At 40.0% G+C, this 15,476-nt stretch overlaps 1 protein-coding gene across 5 annotated transcripts; it reads left to right on the forward strand.

The window, feature by feature from the left end:
- Positions 1–912: 912 nt before the first annotated feature.
- Positions 913–14,885, forward strand: mmp17b (matrix metallopeptidase 17b). Of its 5 annotated transcripts, none has more exons than XM_020089224.2 (12): positions 913–1,029; positions 2,822–3,026; positions 5,169–5,301; positions 5,438–5,585; positions 5,757–5,865; positions 6,047–6,224; positions 8,095–8,271; positions 9,507–9,603; positions 10,736–10,809; positions 10,900–11,049; positions 12,510–12,782; positions 13,619–14,885. In XM_020089224.2, exons 2-12 carry the CDS (start codon positions 2,898–2,900, stop codon positions 14,002–14,004), a joined length of 1,854 nt encoding a protein of 617 aa, XP_019944783.2. In that variant the 5' UTR covers positions 913–1,029; positions 2,822–2,897; the 3' UTR covers positions 14,005–14,885. The 5 variants fall into 5 exon arrangements, with proteins under 5 accessions (XP_019944783.2, XP_069388026.1, XP_019944876.2 ...); XM_069531925.1 differs by lacking the exon at positions 913–1,029 and adding an exon at positions 1,577–1,660; XM_020089317.2 differs by lacking the exons at positions 913–1,029; positions 2,822–3,026 and adding an exon at positions 4,325–4,674.
- Positions 14,886–15,476: the final 591 nt, after the last annotated feature.

Below are 15,476 nucleotides of genomic sequence, written 5' to 3' on the forward strand. Positions count from 1 at the left end.
TATCAATTATCTCTCAGATATACATGGATATTGAGGCAGCTGTGTTTAGGTGTTTGAGTTGGCAGGGATGTGAGGAGAGGTACATATTGTGGAAAGGAGCAGGTCTGAAAGGGACGAAGGAAAGAATAGAGACAGCGTATAGGGACGAAGGGGGACAGAGAAAGTTGATCACTATAAATTTAAAAAAAGTAAAAAGAAAAAAAATCCCAACAAATGTGACCAGCACAGAGAAAGCTTTGTCACTGGATCTGGTTCAACAACAGCTATGGACGTGTTAGTCCCTGATCAAAGATCTGATTAGACTGAAATTAATGATCACAATGGTTTGTTGCATCAGCTAATTTGGAACAGAAAGAAAATATAGTATTGACACATCAGTCAAAAGGATTATGGAAAATATATAAGTTCATCATAGTTTTTATTATGCTGCTGTGAATCATTCCAAAAGGTTATCCCACTTTATGTTCTTGTGCATTTAATGGGATGTAGTTTAGTTCAGAGTTCAGTAGAGGGGATATCATTTGAAATTAGAGAGAGAGGTCATGTTGACCCTAATAGTGAGAATGAGACACAAATCTGTTTTCATTAGTTTTTCCAATCCTCATTCTAAGAGGATTTTGAGTAAAATTTTCATGTGATCATTAGAGATCACATAGATTTACATGCAGATGTTGCACGCAAGATAAGATGCGCACACACCCATTCAACACACTAATCCTCCCAGGGTCAAAGGCAGGATTTCAAGTTCAGAAAATCGAATGTTGGAACTGAATGTTTTGATTTAAGAACAGAGGAATAACAAAGAATTAATTATTTATTTTTTCATTGTGAATTTGGAGCTAACAGAAAAACAGTGACACAAATCTTGGGATATCACGGCATTGTGGCAGAGGGTGGGGGCTGGGAAGAGGGGGTTAGGAGCAGGGCTTTGAGGGAAGAAGCAAGAGAAGAGAAAGGACCCATCTGTTCCTCTTGTGCCAGATCCAAAGAGAAAGAGAGGGAGAACGGACACACAGAAAGAAGAGGAAGGTAAGCGTAGAAACACTTCATTTTAATGTTTAGTTTGAATTAAACTTGTAACGTGCTCTAGTATTGGGCTAAGGTTGTTTGCAGTCTGTTTGGACTAAATGTTCTCAATTTTACATCCCACAAAGCTAATCTGATGTGTGTGTTGGAGTGAAAGATTTGAGATTCTAATTATCTATGTGTCAGTGCTAATATAATCAGAATTACTGTGCAGCTTCAAGCAGTGATGCAAATGCAGTTTGCTGTGTAGACTTGTTTTATTGTTTTTGTTATTGGAAAAAGAGAAAGTAAACGTTGCAGAAAGTAAATCTGTTTTGGATATTATATATAATCATATATATTATTAATATGAATATTATTATTAAATGTATATCAATAACACTATATGTCTGAGTATTTTGAATAATGGTCAGAATATATGGATTACACTTTGAATATAACCAATAACCACAGCTTCAGCTGGACTACAGCCAGCACAGCCTTTTACAGGAATGACCAATAAATTTCATCATGTGAAGTGTCACCGTGTCTTTCCTTTCTATTGTTTAGTAACTGGAGAAAGTTGTCCCTGAACTGGCAGTGTATGACAACTGGTCTGGACCAACATATTAACTTCCACTACTACCCTTCAGAGGTCCTGTACTTATCATACAATGTGTACAATTCTTTAAATGTGTTAGAGGTCCTGCAAAAAGATGAATCTCCCTTTATATATTAACAAAAACAAACGAAACCGTATGAACACTCAATAATCTCTTAGTAAGTTTAGCATATCAAACAAAAATAATTCACAAAGTTTGATAGGTCTCTTTTGTTTTCTCTCTTTTTGCTGCTTTAATGTCATTACTCACTGTCCTTATCCTCCATTCATTCTCTCCCTCCCTTATTTTCTGTCCTATGCTTTAACTGAAATGGTACATCCACTAACTTAATTAAATAAAAGCTCCTCCTACTGACACACATGCTTACATCTACCAGTGTCCTGCACAACAGTTCACAGCCCCCCTACATTTTATGGTAATTCCCTTCCATCTTCTGATTGCATCTTGAATATTTCCTGTAAACGTGTACTGACTGCTTTAACACATTCATGCTATTGTGACACTGAATGTCATGATGTCTTTTTGTGAAACTGCAGAATAAAATTAAAGACTATATAGTCATCTGACCTTATTAAAATGACATGTGAGTTCTGTCTTTTCTAGTGTTAGTGAATGAATTGTGGATAAAACCCCACTGAAAAATGTGTCATTTGTGTTAATGAAAGGAAGGTGATAATGACCAATATGAAAAGACCAGAAAGAGAATGTGTGCACAAATGATATACAGTACATCCTGCAGCAAGGCCTTGACAACACTGGTTTAAGAACAAATGGTTATTTATTTATTTTGTTTTTATTTATGTATTTTGTCACTTATGTGATGCAGATACTCTGGTGTTTGCTTATGGGACAGAGTTTATTTGGAGGATCAATAGCTCTCTGCTCGTATTCTCTTGTTAGTCTTCTATGCTTGTGGGTGTGAGGGACAGTCCCACAATCAAAGCAGAACCATCTGTATAACTGAGCAGTTTCCATCAGCTGATTAGTATTGTTAGATTTGGCTGAGAGCTCTTGAAAAAGCTATAGACTTGGTTTTGTGTGACCAGGGTCCAGGGTGGACATTTACTGCTGAAAATCACTGTATAGAATTATTGAGTGTTGTTTTCTGCTTTAATAATTTGTACTTGTTCTAGTGCCTGAATTGACTTAAAGTTAATGCCATATTTTATTGTGTTTGTTTTGTTGCACTGCAGGGATGAAAAGTGGATTAAAATTGGCTGAGAGCACAGAAGATTCCTTTTAAATTTCACCCAAAAGTATGTAGCCAAGATGAAGATGTGGATTATTTTCCTTTGCCTGAGCAACGACTGGATACAAATGCCCTTTACTGCTGGTGTGACCCTGACACCCCCCTCTGCAAAAGTGACTCCTACTGAAGATGAGAACACCCGACTTGTGGTAAAAAAAATAAAAATACATCGACCTGTGTATGGCAGAGGCATGCAAAGTCGGAACTGCATTAGTAATAGTTTATACACACGCACGCACACACACACACGAGCCTTAAATATGCAATTCTCAACATGGATGGGGAATCTTACAGCAAAATGTAAGGTATAATTGGCAACATCTGAAACCCGTGTTTCACAGTTAATGAGAGGATATCCTTACCTGAGATGAGGTCCGATGGCATATTTGGCCCTTGCCACTGTCGTATATTGGGGTAGCAATGATGTGAAGATGATGAAGGAATCTCAGATGACACCGTCTTAATTGTATAAAATGTTTATTACAAAAAAGTTCAGCATCAATACAAGCAATGCAATCTGCATATGGAGAGATCCAGGGTCAATGTGCATCTCTCCTGCCTGGAGAGAGATCCAGGGTCAATGTGAATCTCTTCTAAGGGGGCAACTTCAACTCCTCGTTTATATAGGAGTGTTTTTTTCTTTATTTTAAAGAAAACACATCTGGTTTCCATCCAGCTCTTCTCGGTTGTCCGGTGACAAGAAGAGAGAAGACACTAGCTCAAATTTAGTGTACCCCTTAGAACTGTGACCTAATGCCCTACCATACATTCAGGCTTTCTCCAAATTCCTCAGGAGCTGTGGACCTCAAACCTACAGATACATTTCTTTTATGGGGAGGACTACACATAGCATTTCAGACACCACACCACTTTCTCACAACCTGAACCATTTGAATGTTTATATCCAAACGACTCTCTGAATATACACATTAGCAAAAAAATGCTAAACTTTAGCCAAAGCCAGTTTACAGTTTCATTACCAGCATGCAGGGGACAGAAGTCTAATAATTTAAGCCTGTTCTTGGGCCAACTCATGTACCAACTCACAAATAAACTTCTCCAAGATAGTTGTAGTGGTTTTTCAACATGTGAACAGGAGCAGGTCAAGCCAACTCTGTGACCTGCTCAACCTCCCCAACCACCTTTTGGGCTTCGATTTCAATACCATTGTTACATCAAATGTTTAATATGCCTTTCAATTTTCTTCTTCAAATATTGAGATCATGCTCATCCTAATTAAAAGAAAATATCTCCAGATCCCAGTTAGTCTAAAAAGAAAAGAAATGAAAATAGTGATTGTGGAGGTGAAGGGGCTGGGAGAGCACCTTCACCTGCACCACAGAGGATCAGTCAGTGCAGGTGAGAGCTGTTAGCTGTTTGATCCTCATGCTCAAAAAGGCAGACTGGGAAATGAGAGATGCAGAGACTCACACGGTGACAGAGCTGCATAGTCGAACCATTCGTCACTCAGCAACATCTTTATTTAAACTTAAAACACAGCGCAAACATAAACTCAACACAACTATATAACATGTCCCGCTCTTTCAGCTGGACGTCTCGCTCTGCAGCTTTGTCACTGTGTGAGTCTCATTTCCCAGTGTGACTTTTTTGAGGCAGCTCTGCTGCTGCCTTTTTGGGCATGAGGATCAATCAGCTAACAGCTCTCACCTGCGCTGACTGATCCTCTGTGTTGCAGGTGAAGGTGCTCTCCCAGCCCCTTCACCTCCACAGTGATCGTCATGAGGTAAAACTGTCCTTAATAATGTTAAGCGTTTAGCACAGAAAATAGACACAGAGGTATGAACAAACGCTATTATTACAAAAATGGTTGTCTGTTGACAAAAAGATTACAGTGAGAATGAAGCTCAGAGTGTGTAGTAGGTTTAGGCTGCTTGGCATGCTGGCTGGGTGTGGTAGGCCGACAAGAAAACAAGCAGACGATCCTGGGCACAAAGAACAAAGCCAGTTAAACTACAAATAGTTTGGGAGTGATTTGTATGAAAGAGTGATCTGCCATTACTTGCATCTTTAACGTGAAAACACTTCAGTCAAACTCTGAAGGGCATCTTAACCATTCCATATTTTTATTTTATGTAATTAAAATAAAAGCAGATTTTATTTTTAATATCCAGTTTGAATTATTTGTCAAACAGCACAAGCAGGAAGTTTTCTGCTTTTACTTGAAGATGGTTTCCTTCTTTTTTAAGATGGTTTGTTTGAAGCATAGAGATTGCATCATTGTAGGATTTTAAATGAAGGAATAACACTGCAATTATCTGCTCTTGTTTTAGGATTGGTTGGTGAAATTTGGCTACCTTCCACCCTCAGACCCCTCCACCGGACAGCTCCAGGCCTGGACAGCTGTCACTAACGCTGTCAGAATTATGCAGAGGTTTGCCGGCCTCAAAGACACTGGAATTGTAGGTGAGGATTTTAGACAATGGTTGTTAAAAGTAAGTAAACCTTACTTTTAAGACACATAGTGCATTGATTTTTCTGTTCTGTGTTCTATATGAGCCTCATTGAGTTTACTCTGATTCTGCTGTGCTGTGGTGTTCAGATGAGGAGACAATGGCTTTGATGAACAGTCCACGCTGTTCCATGCCAGACCAAGAGGAACCATCCAAATCCCCTGACAACCAAGAGAGGAGAAACAAGAGAAGGAGAAGGACTATTTCCATGTGGACACGCAGGAACATTAACTGGAGGTGGGACAAGATTACTCTCGTTATCTTGACTTGATTATGATCTGCTAACCTGGTTCAAACATTAGTATTTTCCATTTTCAACCGGTGCGTATTGGCTTCAGCCATTTATAATGTGATAATGTCTCTCACTCTCTCGGTCTTTCCATCATACACAAACACTTACATTTCTAGGTTGCATTCATATCCCTCCTCCTCCCATCTGTCCCGGGAAACAATTCGCTCACTGGTCTTCTATGCCTTAAGAGTATGGGCAGAGCCGACAACCCTGGAGTTCCATGAGGTTAGTGTATCTTAACTGATGCTGTATTAATGGCATAAAGGATAGATAATTGATGCATATCCTATGGGGCCAAAGGCCTGCTAAAGAAATCCATTTCAGAACAACTAGCTGCTGATACTTAATGTCTTTTGCTATTTATTTGCCTAAAAAAAAGACATTCCATTCTACCCTTGGTCCCTAGGTAAGTAGTCCACATGCAGCTGACCTGCAGATAGATTTCTTCCATGGTTACCACGGCGATGGCTATCCCTTTGATGGGGCAGGTGGTGCAGTCGGCCATGCTTTTTTCCCATCAGACCCTACTCGGGCAGGAGGAGTTCATTTGGACGCAGAAGAGGAGTGGGCCTTCAGACAACTAGGTAGAGTGGTGGGAAAAACATTTCTGTTGACTTCAGCTGATATAAGATAAGATAAGATAAAACTTTATAGATCCACACACCAGGGAAATTCAGTTGTTACAGCAGCAGGCAAGTCAAAATGTAGTCAAGAGAATAAAAAAATATAAAAAGAAGGCAATATAAAATAATAATAAGAAATTACATTATATACACCTTTTCAATTTAGTGGTTTGTATGAAATGTTATTAGTAAAGTGCAGTGACACAGGATGATAAGATAGAACCCAACACAAATGTGCAAAAAGTAATTTTCTATTAAAAATAGTGCAAATAATATAAGTAGACTGACATGACCGGTGCAGTATTTTATTTTTGTTGTAGAGTCTGACAGCAGTGGGAATGAAGGACCTGCAGAAGCTTTCCTTCTTGCACTTTGGGTGGAGCAATCTGCTACTGACAGAGCTGCTCAGGGCCCCCCACGGTCTCATGTAGGGGGTGAGAGGTGTTGTCCATGATGGAATTCAGCTTTGCTAACATCCCTTGATGTTAACTTCCTCAGTGGAATCCACAGGGCAGTCCAAGACCGAGCTGGCTCTCCTAACCAGTTTAATTTGTCTTTTCTGGCCCTCTCAGTGCATCCGCACCCCCAGCAGACAATGGCGTAGAACACCGCATAAGCCACCACAGTGACATAAAAAGTCCTTTATAGTGTCCTGTGAAAGTCTTTCCATCTTGTTTTGGTGGCGTTGATGTAAAGGTGATTCATTTCACACCAGTGGACAAAGTCAGCGATGACCCCCCTATAATCCAGTTCATTGCCCTCTGATGCACGACCAACGATGGCTGTGTCATCAGGGAACTTCTGGATTAACAGCTGTCTGTGTTGTGTCTGAAGTCTGATGTGTATATGGTTAATAGAAAAGGAGAGAGCACTGTTTCCTGTGGGGCTCCTGTGCTGCAAACACATCCGACACAGTCACTGTAACTATAGCTGCTACTAGGCAACATCCTGGAACTCCAGGAACTTATTTCAACTCCAGGTTCCCATGCATTCTGGAAAACCTGGGGGGGGGGTTTAATTTCCAGTCTTGATTAACTTCTTATATTTAAATGGGAATGTCCGAAAAAAGGTTGGCTTATTCTGGAAAATAACTTTTGTGAAAGAAAAATCAACATGTGGGAGCTGAAATTAGGGCTCTGTATGGGGAGCAGATGAATTCAGAATGGCAAGGAGCCAAGGACGAGCTTTAATTAGGTGAGCGTATTGGACATTTTATTAAAAGCTCTGATATGCCCCACAAAACTGTGGACATCAGGAATTGAAATGTAACAAGATTAAAAGGAAATGTCAGTGAATTTGTCCATCAATGCAAACAGCATGAACTGTTGACAAAAATTATGTTTAAACAGACACACAAATCTTAGGGCCTGATCCACTAATGGTTTGCGTGTAAAAAAATAAATAAATGTGTGCAAACTTGATTTCACAAAGAACATGCAAGCTGATCTAAACAGTACACACTGAGGGTTGCGTGCAGAATAACACGTACTGTTCATTTAGTACGTCTGCCTCATTCGCCGAGGTTTTATTATGAGTTGTTTTTTTGTTTTTCTTCCTATGTCCTGCCATCTTCTCTTAATTTCATCGTTTTTTGTTTTACCCACAGCTTTTACTTTCTCTTATATGGCGTTTCTTTGAGTTATATTAATATTTCTTTGCTGTAGCTCATCAACATGTTTGTTTGCCTCTTCCATTGATCCTATGCGCTTGCAGTCACTCTGCTTTCCGTAAAAAATTATCACAACCATGTCCTCATGATATGCCGTCATGACCATTAGCCCTCAAGCCCTTTCACTGAACTGATTTTCTCTCCTCTCTCCCTCATTCCTAGCTTCTGAGGGTACTGACCTGTTCACAGTACTGGTGCATGAGTTTGGCCATGCACTTGGCCTGGCTCACTCCTCATCACGCCACTCAGTGATGAGGCCTTACTACCAGGGTCCTGCTGGTGACCCCCTCCACTACCACCTGGGACCCAATGATCTGGAGGACATCACCCAGCTCTATGGTAAGAATTATTCACTGTAAAGATTGACTTTGCATTTGCTGTTTGAAAAGTCAGCAAATCCACCATGAGAATTTATTTTATGATCTTTTTGCCATAGATATTCTAGCCAGTGTAATGATGATTGATTCATGCCATATTGTGGAGGTGGGCATGGTTTGGGCAGGTGCGGAGAGGCGGTCTGGAGCAGTACCAGATGAAGTGATTGGCATAAGTACATTGAGGTGGCTATACAAACTCTCCTTCAAATGCAGTAGCAATGGACTGAGAGACAGAGGAAGAGACAGACATCCCATCTGCACACAGATTGTGGTTGGAGGTCAGCTGGGATCCCAGACATAAGAAACATTTGGAAGTCAGCGTACACTGGTGCAGACGAGGACTGAGTAATGTATGCAGAAATAAAGAAAAATCTCAAGCTGACAACTCAATGTGCTGTGTGCGACATGAGAACCCACCTTCTGCAAAACTTGACATTCCCACCAACCTCTGCTATATGCACTTGGTGCTAATTAATTAGCAAATGTAAGCATGCCAACACACTAAACTGATGGCCATTCTAAAAACAGTACCTGATAATGATCAACATGTCAGTGTTATCATTGTGAGCATGGCAGCACATTAGTGATTATTACTGATACAGATTTAATGTGGTGATCATCCATTATGAGTAGATTTAAAAGCCTATTTGGCTCTTATGTTTAACAGTAGTTGATAACCTTTGTAAATCAACTAATGGAAAATTCTGTGTCACAGTATAGTGACCAAACAGTAATAATGATTAATAATGAATAATGAGTATGACATCACAACATTTAATCCACGAACCATAGTTTGGTATACTTGGTCATATCCGATCAGAACGTACGGGGGTGTCCACCTGACGATGGTTAATGTATGAAAGATAAATGAGAAATTATACTTAGAGAGAAGTAAAGAAGTGTTGTATAAATGTGTGTATGTATGAATGTGACTCATAGTGTGAAGCACCTTGAAACTAGAAGAAGAAGATATACTTTTATTGTCACGTTTTAACACTTTTACATGCATACATGAAATTGTTCTCAACATTTAACCCATCCAGTTGGCACCAGTCGAAACACGCATAGAAACGCACATTGACAGATGCCATGTACACACAGTGTCCATTACACCTGCATAATTGTTATTTTTATCAAGAAGAACCATCTACTGTATGGAGATGATTTGTGGTAATGACATAAATGTTCTTGGTTTAGGTAAACGGAGCCTGCTGCCCCCTACAGATGCTTCTCACTTTGCACCAGAGCCTCAATTGCACCACAGAGCTACACACCACCATGACCACAGATATGGGTATGATTTACAAGTCAAAATTAGAGTTTAGAGAAATAGGTTTTTTGAGATATTCTCTTTGGTGATTATCTTTCATCAGCAAATATGCCATACATTTTCTAGGGTTTTCACAATAACTGTCAACAAATACAAAACATGTTATAACATAATTGATAAGAAGATAGAAAATATGCACAAGTTAATAAGGGCAGGTTTACAATTATTCAGGTTTGTTATTAATTATTCAAGTACAACTGGTATTACATTTAGTAATGCAAGGAAAAAAGGTCTTTGGACGAATATCAGGCCACTGAATGGGCATTATCAACACACATCTGTCCAATACTAGTGTGTTTCAGTTATTATTATTATAAATCATTATAGATAGATAGATTGATAGATAGATAGATTTATAATCAACCCTACTCCAAACCTCACTTTGCAAACAAATCACTCAGATTACAGAGAGGCCATGTGTTAGATCAATGTAGATAAAAAAAATGATTTTAACCTTAGAAGTAATCCATCTGTTTGTTACTCAGTTATTTTGTGTAATGTCATGTCACACCCTTGTGATATCAGTAGGGGGTAGTAATTAACTATGGTTCACAAGGAATTGGAGTAAGGAGCCACCCTGGCTCATAAGACAAATATTTGCAGAAAAGGAAATGAGCCACATATGTTCACAAACTCCAGGTTTGTAGTTATATAAAAGCTTTCTGAAACTGTCATGAAAGTTTTATATGGAAATGTAGAGGCTACATGTTGTTTCTGTGAACACGGTTAGGGACAATCTGTTTAAAAAGCTTTAGTTAAGACTAATTGGGCCACTTGACATGTTTATATATGTGTTACATTAAGTCAGTGTCAAGGATTTGAAATGCCAACTTACATTTGTGTTCTGTTCACTCTGTTTAGAACATGGTCTCAGTTTGTCTTCCAGTTTCTTGTTTTATATTTGTACAGAATTTCTGTGAGGTGAGCACTGAGTTTTGAGCTGAGAGATGTTTGCACAAACATGCAGTGGTGGATAGTCTATTTGAGACTGAATGAGAGTGTGCCAAATGGGTGTTTCCAGATTGTGCTAACAACCAATTTATATAATGCGTGTAAACTAATGCAACCAACCCTTCTTTGTGTTTTCTACCCTCAGCTCCTCCTTAGATCGATGTAACACCAGTTTTGACGTTGTGGCAAGGATAAGAGGAGAGATATTCTTATTCAAAGGTCTGAATGCATACAACTGTTTCGTTAGGCATTACAAATTTGCCAATAGGCGGATCGCTCCATCTTCATCATTACACCCCTCCTTTGCAGGTCTGACGATGTGGCGAGTCAGTGGTGCAGGTTTGGTGTCAGGTCACGGGGCTTCAGTCAGGAAACTGTGGCGGGGTCTACCTCCTGACTTGCCTCGACTTCATGCCGTGCTGGAGAGACCATCAGATCATGCTATCATCTTTATCAGTGGTACATTCCAACAATATAGTGTGATAATGTGAAAATGTTATTTTATATCCACAGACATTTACTTATTGAAAGTGTGCAGGAGACTTTTCTCTTCACAGTCACCAAAGTCCTTACTCATTGTGGGAACTGTTGGCTTGCTTGATTGTGTGTAGAATTCAGTGACATCTAGTGGTGAAGTCGCACGTTGCAGATGAACAGACCTCACTTCACCCTCTCTTTCTGAACATGAAAGAGAATCTGCGGTAGCTTTAGTTGTCAAAAAAAGTTGTTTAGTTTGTCCAACTAGTTTGTACATTAATATGAAACACTCTAGTGAAAACATTTAAAGGAGAAGTTCGTTTTTTTCAACCTGGACCTTATTTCCAGCATATGGTATGTAGATCTACTCACCCATAAAGGTTTGGAGTAACTTGGAGTCCTTCGGACACTTTTTGATCCACACGCGATCGACGTATATCCATACAACGCAAGTGACTGGGGCATCCACAATACAGCCTCTAAATAACACATTATCTTCCGCGAAACTCTACTATGAATCGCCAGTGAGTCCAAGTTACTTTGTTTACATCTCGGGCTTTCACTGGGGTGACGTCACCGAGGTGCGCAGTCGCAGCACATCTGACGATCATCTGTGTTTGTTTACACGGAGTTTGCTGTTGCTGACAACATGGTTCGTGTTTGCGTATTTCAAAATTGTATTCAGCTTCCACATGATTCCTTTGCGCAACTTGGATGTACTAAAGCTCTGGCTGGTTGCGCTGTTGATCTCTGGCCAGCTGTTCCTCTCTCTGCCGCTGCATCCTCCTTTCAAGGAGCTCCTCATCTGTGTACTCTGGCTCACAACGGCAAGGGCGTCCATCAAAGTCAAAGTTGTCGTCCACATTTTCAAAATCTGATGTATTCTTCCATGTTGCGCAAAACTAGCGGCAGCAGCAAACTATGTGTAAACAAACACAGATGATCGTCAGGTACGCTGCGGCTGCGCGCCTCGGTGACATCACCCCAGTGAAAGCCTGGGATGTAAACAAAGCAACTTGGACTCACAGGGGACTAGTGCTGGCGATTCATAGTAAATAAAGAGTTTCGCGGCAGATAATGTGTTATTTAGAGCTGTATTGTGGATGCCCCAATCACTTGCGTTGTATGGATATACGTCGATCACGTGTGGATCTAAAAGCATCCGAAGGACTCCAAGTTACTCCAAACCTTTATGGGTGAGTAGATCTACATACCATATGCTGGAAATAAGGACCAGGTTGAAAAAAAACAAACTTCTCCTTTTCTGCAAATAGATCCCTCTCCCCTAAATCTTACTCGCTGAAACTTAAGTGTCTTGGGATAATGTATGTTATGATTTGGCACTATACAAATAAAATTGAACTGAATTTAATTAATAAATACATTTGTCATTACAGGTCATAAATGTAAAGCATTCTCACTCTCCACATGTTTTGCTGCAGGCTCCAGATTCTGGCTGTTCAAGGACCTGTCCCTGCAGGAAGGCTACCCTCAGCCCCTCTCTGCCCTCAGGATGGGGCTACGTATGGTTGGAGCAGGTGACGTTGATGATGATGATGATGAGAAAGCAGCAGCAGGGAGGTGGGGCCTGGTATGGGATCCAGAGGACGGTCCCATGTGGGGAAACTTAGGAAATGCTGAGGAAGAGAAACAAGAAGACACCTGGACTCAGCTGCTTAAAGAGGGAGTCAGTGGCATCACGACAGACAGCAATGGTGTGTGTATGGAAGGAAAATAACTCAAACATAGTCATCGTCCAACTGGTTCAGTGTTTGTTTGTTTGTGTGAGTGAGCGAATGAGTTATTAACACATATTCTTCACAAAAATATTTTTTATAATAACATATCAAATTATATTCCTGGATTTGTCTGTAGTAGCGATTATTCTACAGAAAATTATCATATTTACAGCTCATTGTTTAGCTTTCCAGAGTCCCTGGGCTACAACTGCTCTATTTTACGCTGACAGCTCTCTTCAGATTATTTTCAACAGGCAGCTGGCAGTTGGCAGTTGTGAACAGACACTGTCCACTACCTGCTGCAGACACAGCCAAAGAGAAGCTGCACTAAGAATCATTTAGGAGCTAAATGTCTCAACTACCCCCCTCAGGGGGTAGTTGAGACATGGAGATTAAGAGAGGGAACACTGGATTTACATACAAATCGAATGGCTCAAGTTATTGCAGTAGTGTTGATTACATTTAGTTTGAAAAAAAAAACTATAAATGAACTACAGTTGAGCATTTTAGGATTTTAGAAGTTGTGTGCATTAGCATCACCAGTGTTAACTTTATCATCATAAATCATTATCATTGATTAGAAGAATTAAAAAAAATTATTTGGACAGCAACCACTTGACAAAAGAAAAATGGTTTGCATGATTAACATGTCTACAATTTTTTGGAAATGCATATATATATATATACACACAGGAAAATATCAGATGTACTTGAGACAAAGAAAATCAGATGAACCAGAAGGATAATGTTAAATAAGCAAGCACTTTTGTTACTGTGCAAAAACTGTGATGATGTTTGTCTCCCCTCTCCAGGCTCAATTTATCTCTTCAAAGGAGACTCTTACTGGAAGTTCATGTCTCCAGGTTCGTCACCACAGGATGGATACCCACGATCCTCGGCTGAGGACTGGCTGGACTGCCCTGATTCCACCTCTTCCTCATCTGTTGTGGAGGACCTCTCCTTGAATCTGTCTCCACCTGCAGGAAGACAGGGACTCAGGGAAAGATGGAGGGAGGTAGAAGCAGGAAGAAGGATGAGGGAGCATGAGAGGGGCAAACTTGGAAATTCAGGTGATGACAGACAGGACAGAAGTCCACATTGGACACAGTGCACTTGTCAAAATGGAGGACTGGGTGATAGGACAACAACTTGTATTGGTGCCTTGCTGCTGGGCATATGGATACCTTTGTTGTTTTAAAGCTTTATAGAATTAAGGTCAGCAGCCTTTTCAGGCTATAAGAGACAACATACACTCACGTGTGCATTCATTCTACTGACACAGTTTTGACGTGAAGATTGACAATAATTCTCATGAATGTGATTAATCAATGCAGATGATGTTACAAAACGTGGCATCATTACACTTATTGAGTGTAAGTTCTTTTTTCTTATCTTCCCTCTAATTTTCTGAGGCCTCCTAGTGCCTCCCAGGGGGCTGCAGCCCCCACTTTGAAAAACACTGCCCTAAGTCATTGTCATCAGTACTCCAATGTTAAAAAGGCCCTTTTGTCAGCTGTCCTGCATCCGTTTACCTCTTTAAACTCTCGCCAACAAATGAAATGCCTGATATTTATTTTTGTCCGGTTTCTAACTTGTTCACTTTCTGTTCTCCTCTTCTATTCCTTCAACAAAGTCTTATTTGTCTCTTCAAAGGCTCAGTACTGAGATGATTTTTTTCTCATTAGATATTGGTAAACTCCAAACAAACAATTTGTTGGCATGTGATGAATGCTGAAATGTAAGTGTTCCTGCACAATTACACTAGTGTTACACAGTGCCGTGGAGGGGATGATGCTACAGATGAGGCCAAATGATCTATTTCACTATTATATGGCTTATGATAAAACAACTAATGTTAATGTGAGAGCTAGACAGCAAACATTATCAGTCATGCCTGTTTGTATGTTAATAGATAGTGTTCATTTAACAGGATAACACAATTGTATGTTTCTCTTAAAGTGCCAGATTGAAGATGAGAAAAGTCAACCAGCAACTGTGCATAAACAGTGATGTTGATGTTATTGTCTGTATTGTTCTAATCTTAAAAAAAAAAAAAAAAAAAAAAGTCTGCCTCTTAATTGTTTTTTATTTTCCCCCTCTGTGCTATCGAAAATGGTGTCAAGTATCAACTATTTTCCTGGGTATCGGTATCGAGTTACGGAGTACCCAACTCTGGAAAGGAGTAATATGATCTCTCCTTCTAGTTCCTATCAGCACTCGTGCTGCAGCATTGTGGACCGACTTTCACAGACTTCCTTGGGCATCCTGATGATCAAGAGTTACAGTAATCTAGTCTACAGGTGACAAATGCACGGACTAGTTTCTCAGCATCCTTCTGAGACAGGATGTTCATAATTTTCATAATATTGCGCAGGTGGAAGAAAGCTGTCCTAGAGACTTGTTTCAGATGTTGGGACTTACTATTTGTGAACAACAGTTGGGCCTACATGTGTAGCCAAAAGCCTGACCACATAGTCTTCTTTGTTCTGGAGACAAAGGAGAGCTTCCAGAACTCAGTCACCCAGGGTGCTTCATCTTCAGAGTATTAAACCTGCCCCTTGACACAACTTTCAACCATTATTGATTACTGTGTGCCCCATGACCCATGAGGTCACCAGGAAAATAAAAACCTTGTTACCCCTCTCTTCTACATATTTCTACTGTCCTCTC

The sequence above is a fragment of the Paralichthys olivaceus genome, chromosome 9 (genome assembly GCF_024713975.1).
Source record: "Paralichthys olivaceus isolate ysfri-2021 chromosome 9, ASM2471397v2, whole genome shotgun sequence".
Taxonomy (NCBI): domain Eukaryota; kingdom Metazoa; phylum Chordata; class Actinopteri; order Pleuronectiformes; family Paralichthyidae; genus Paralichthys; species Paralichthys olivaceus.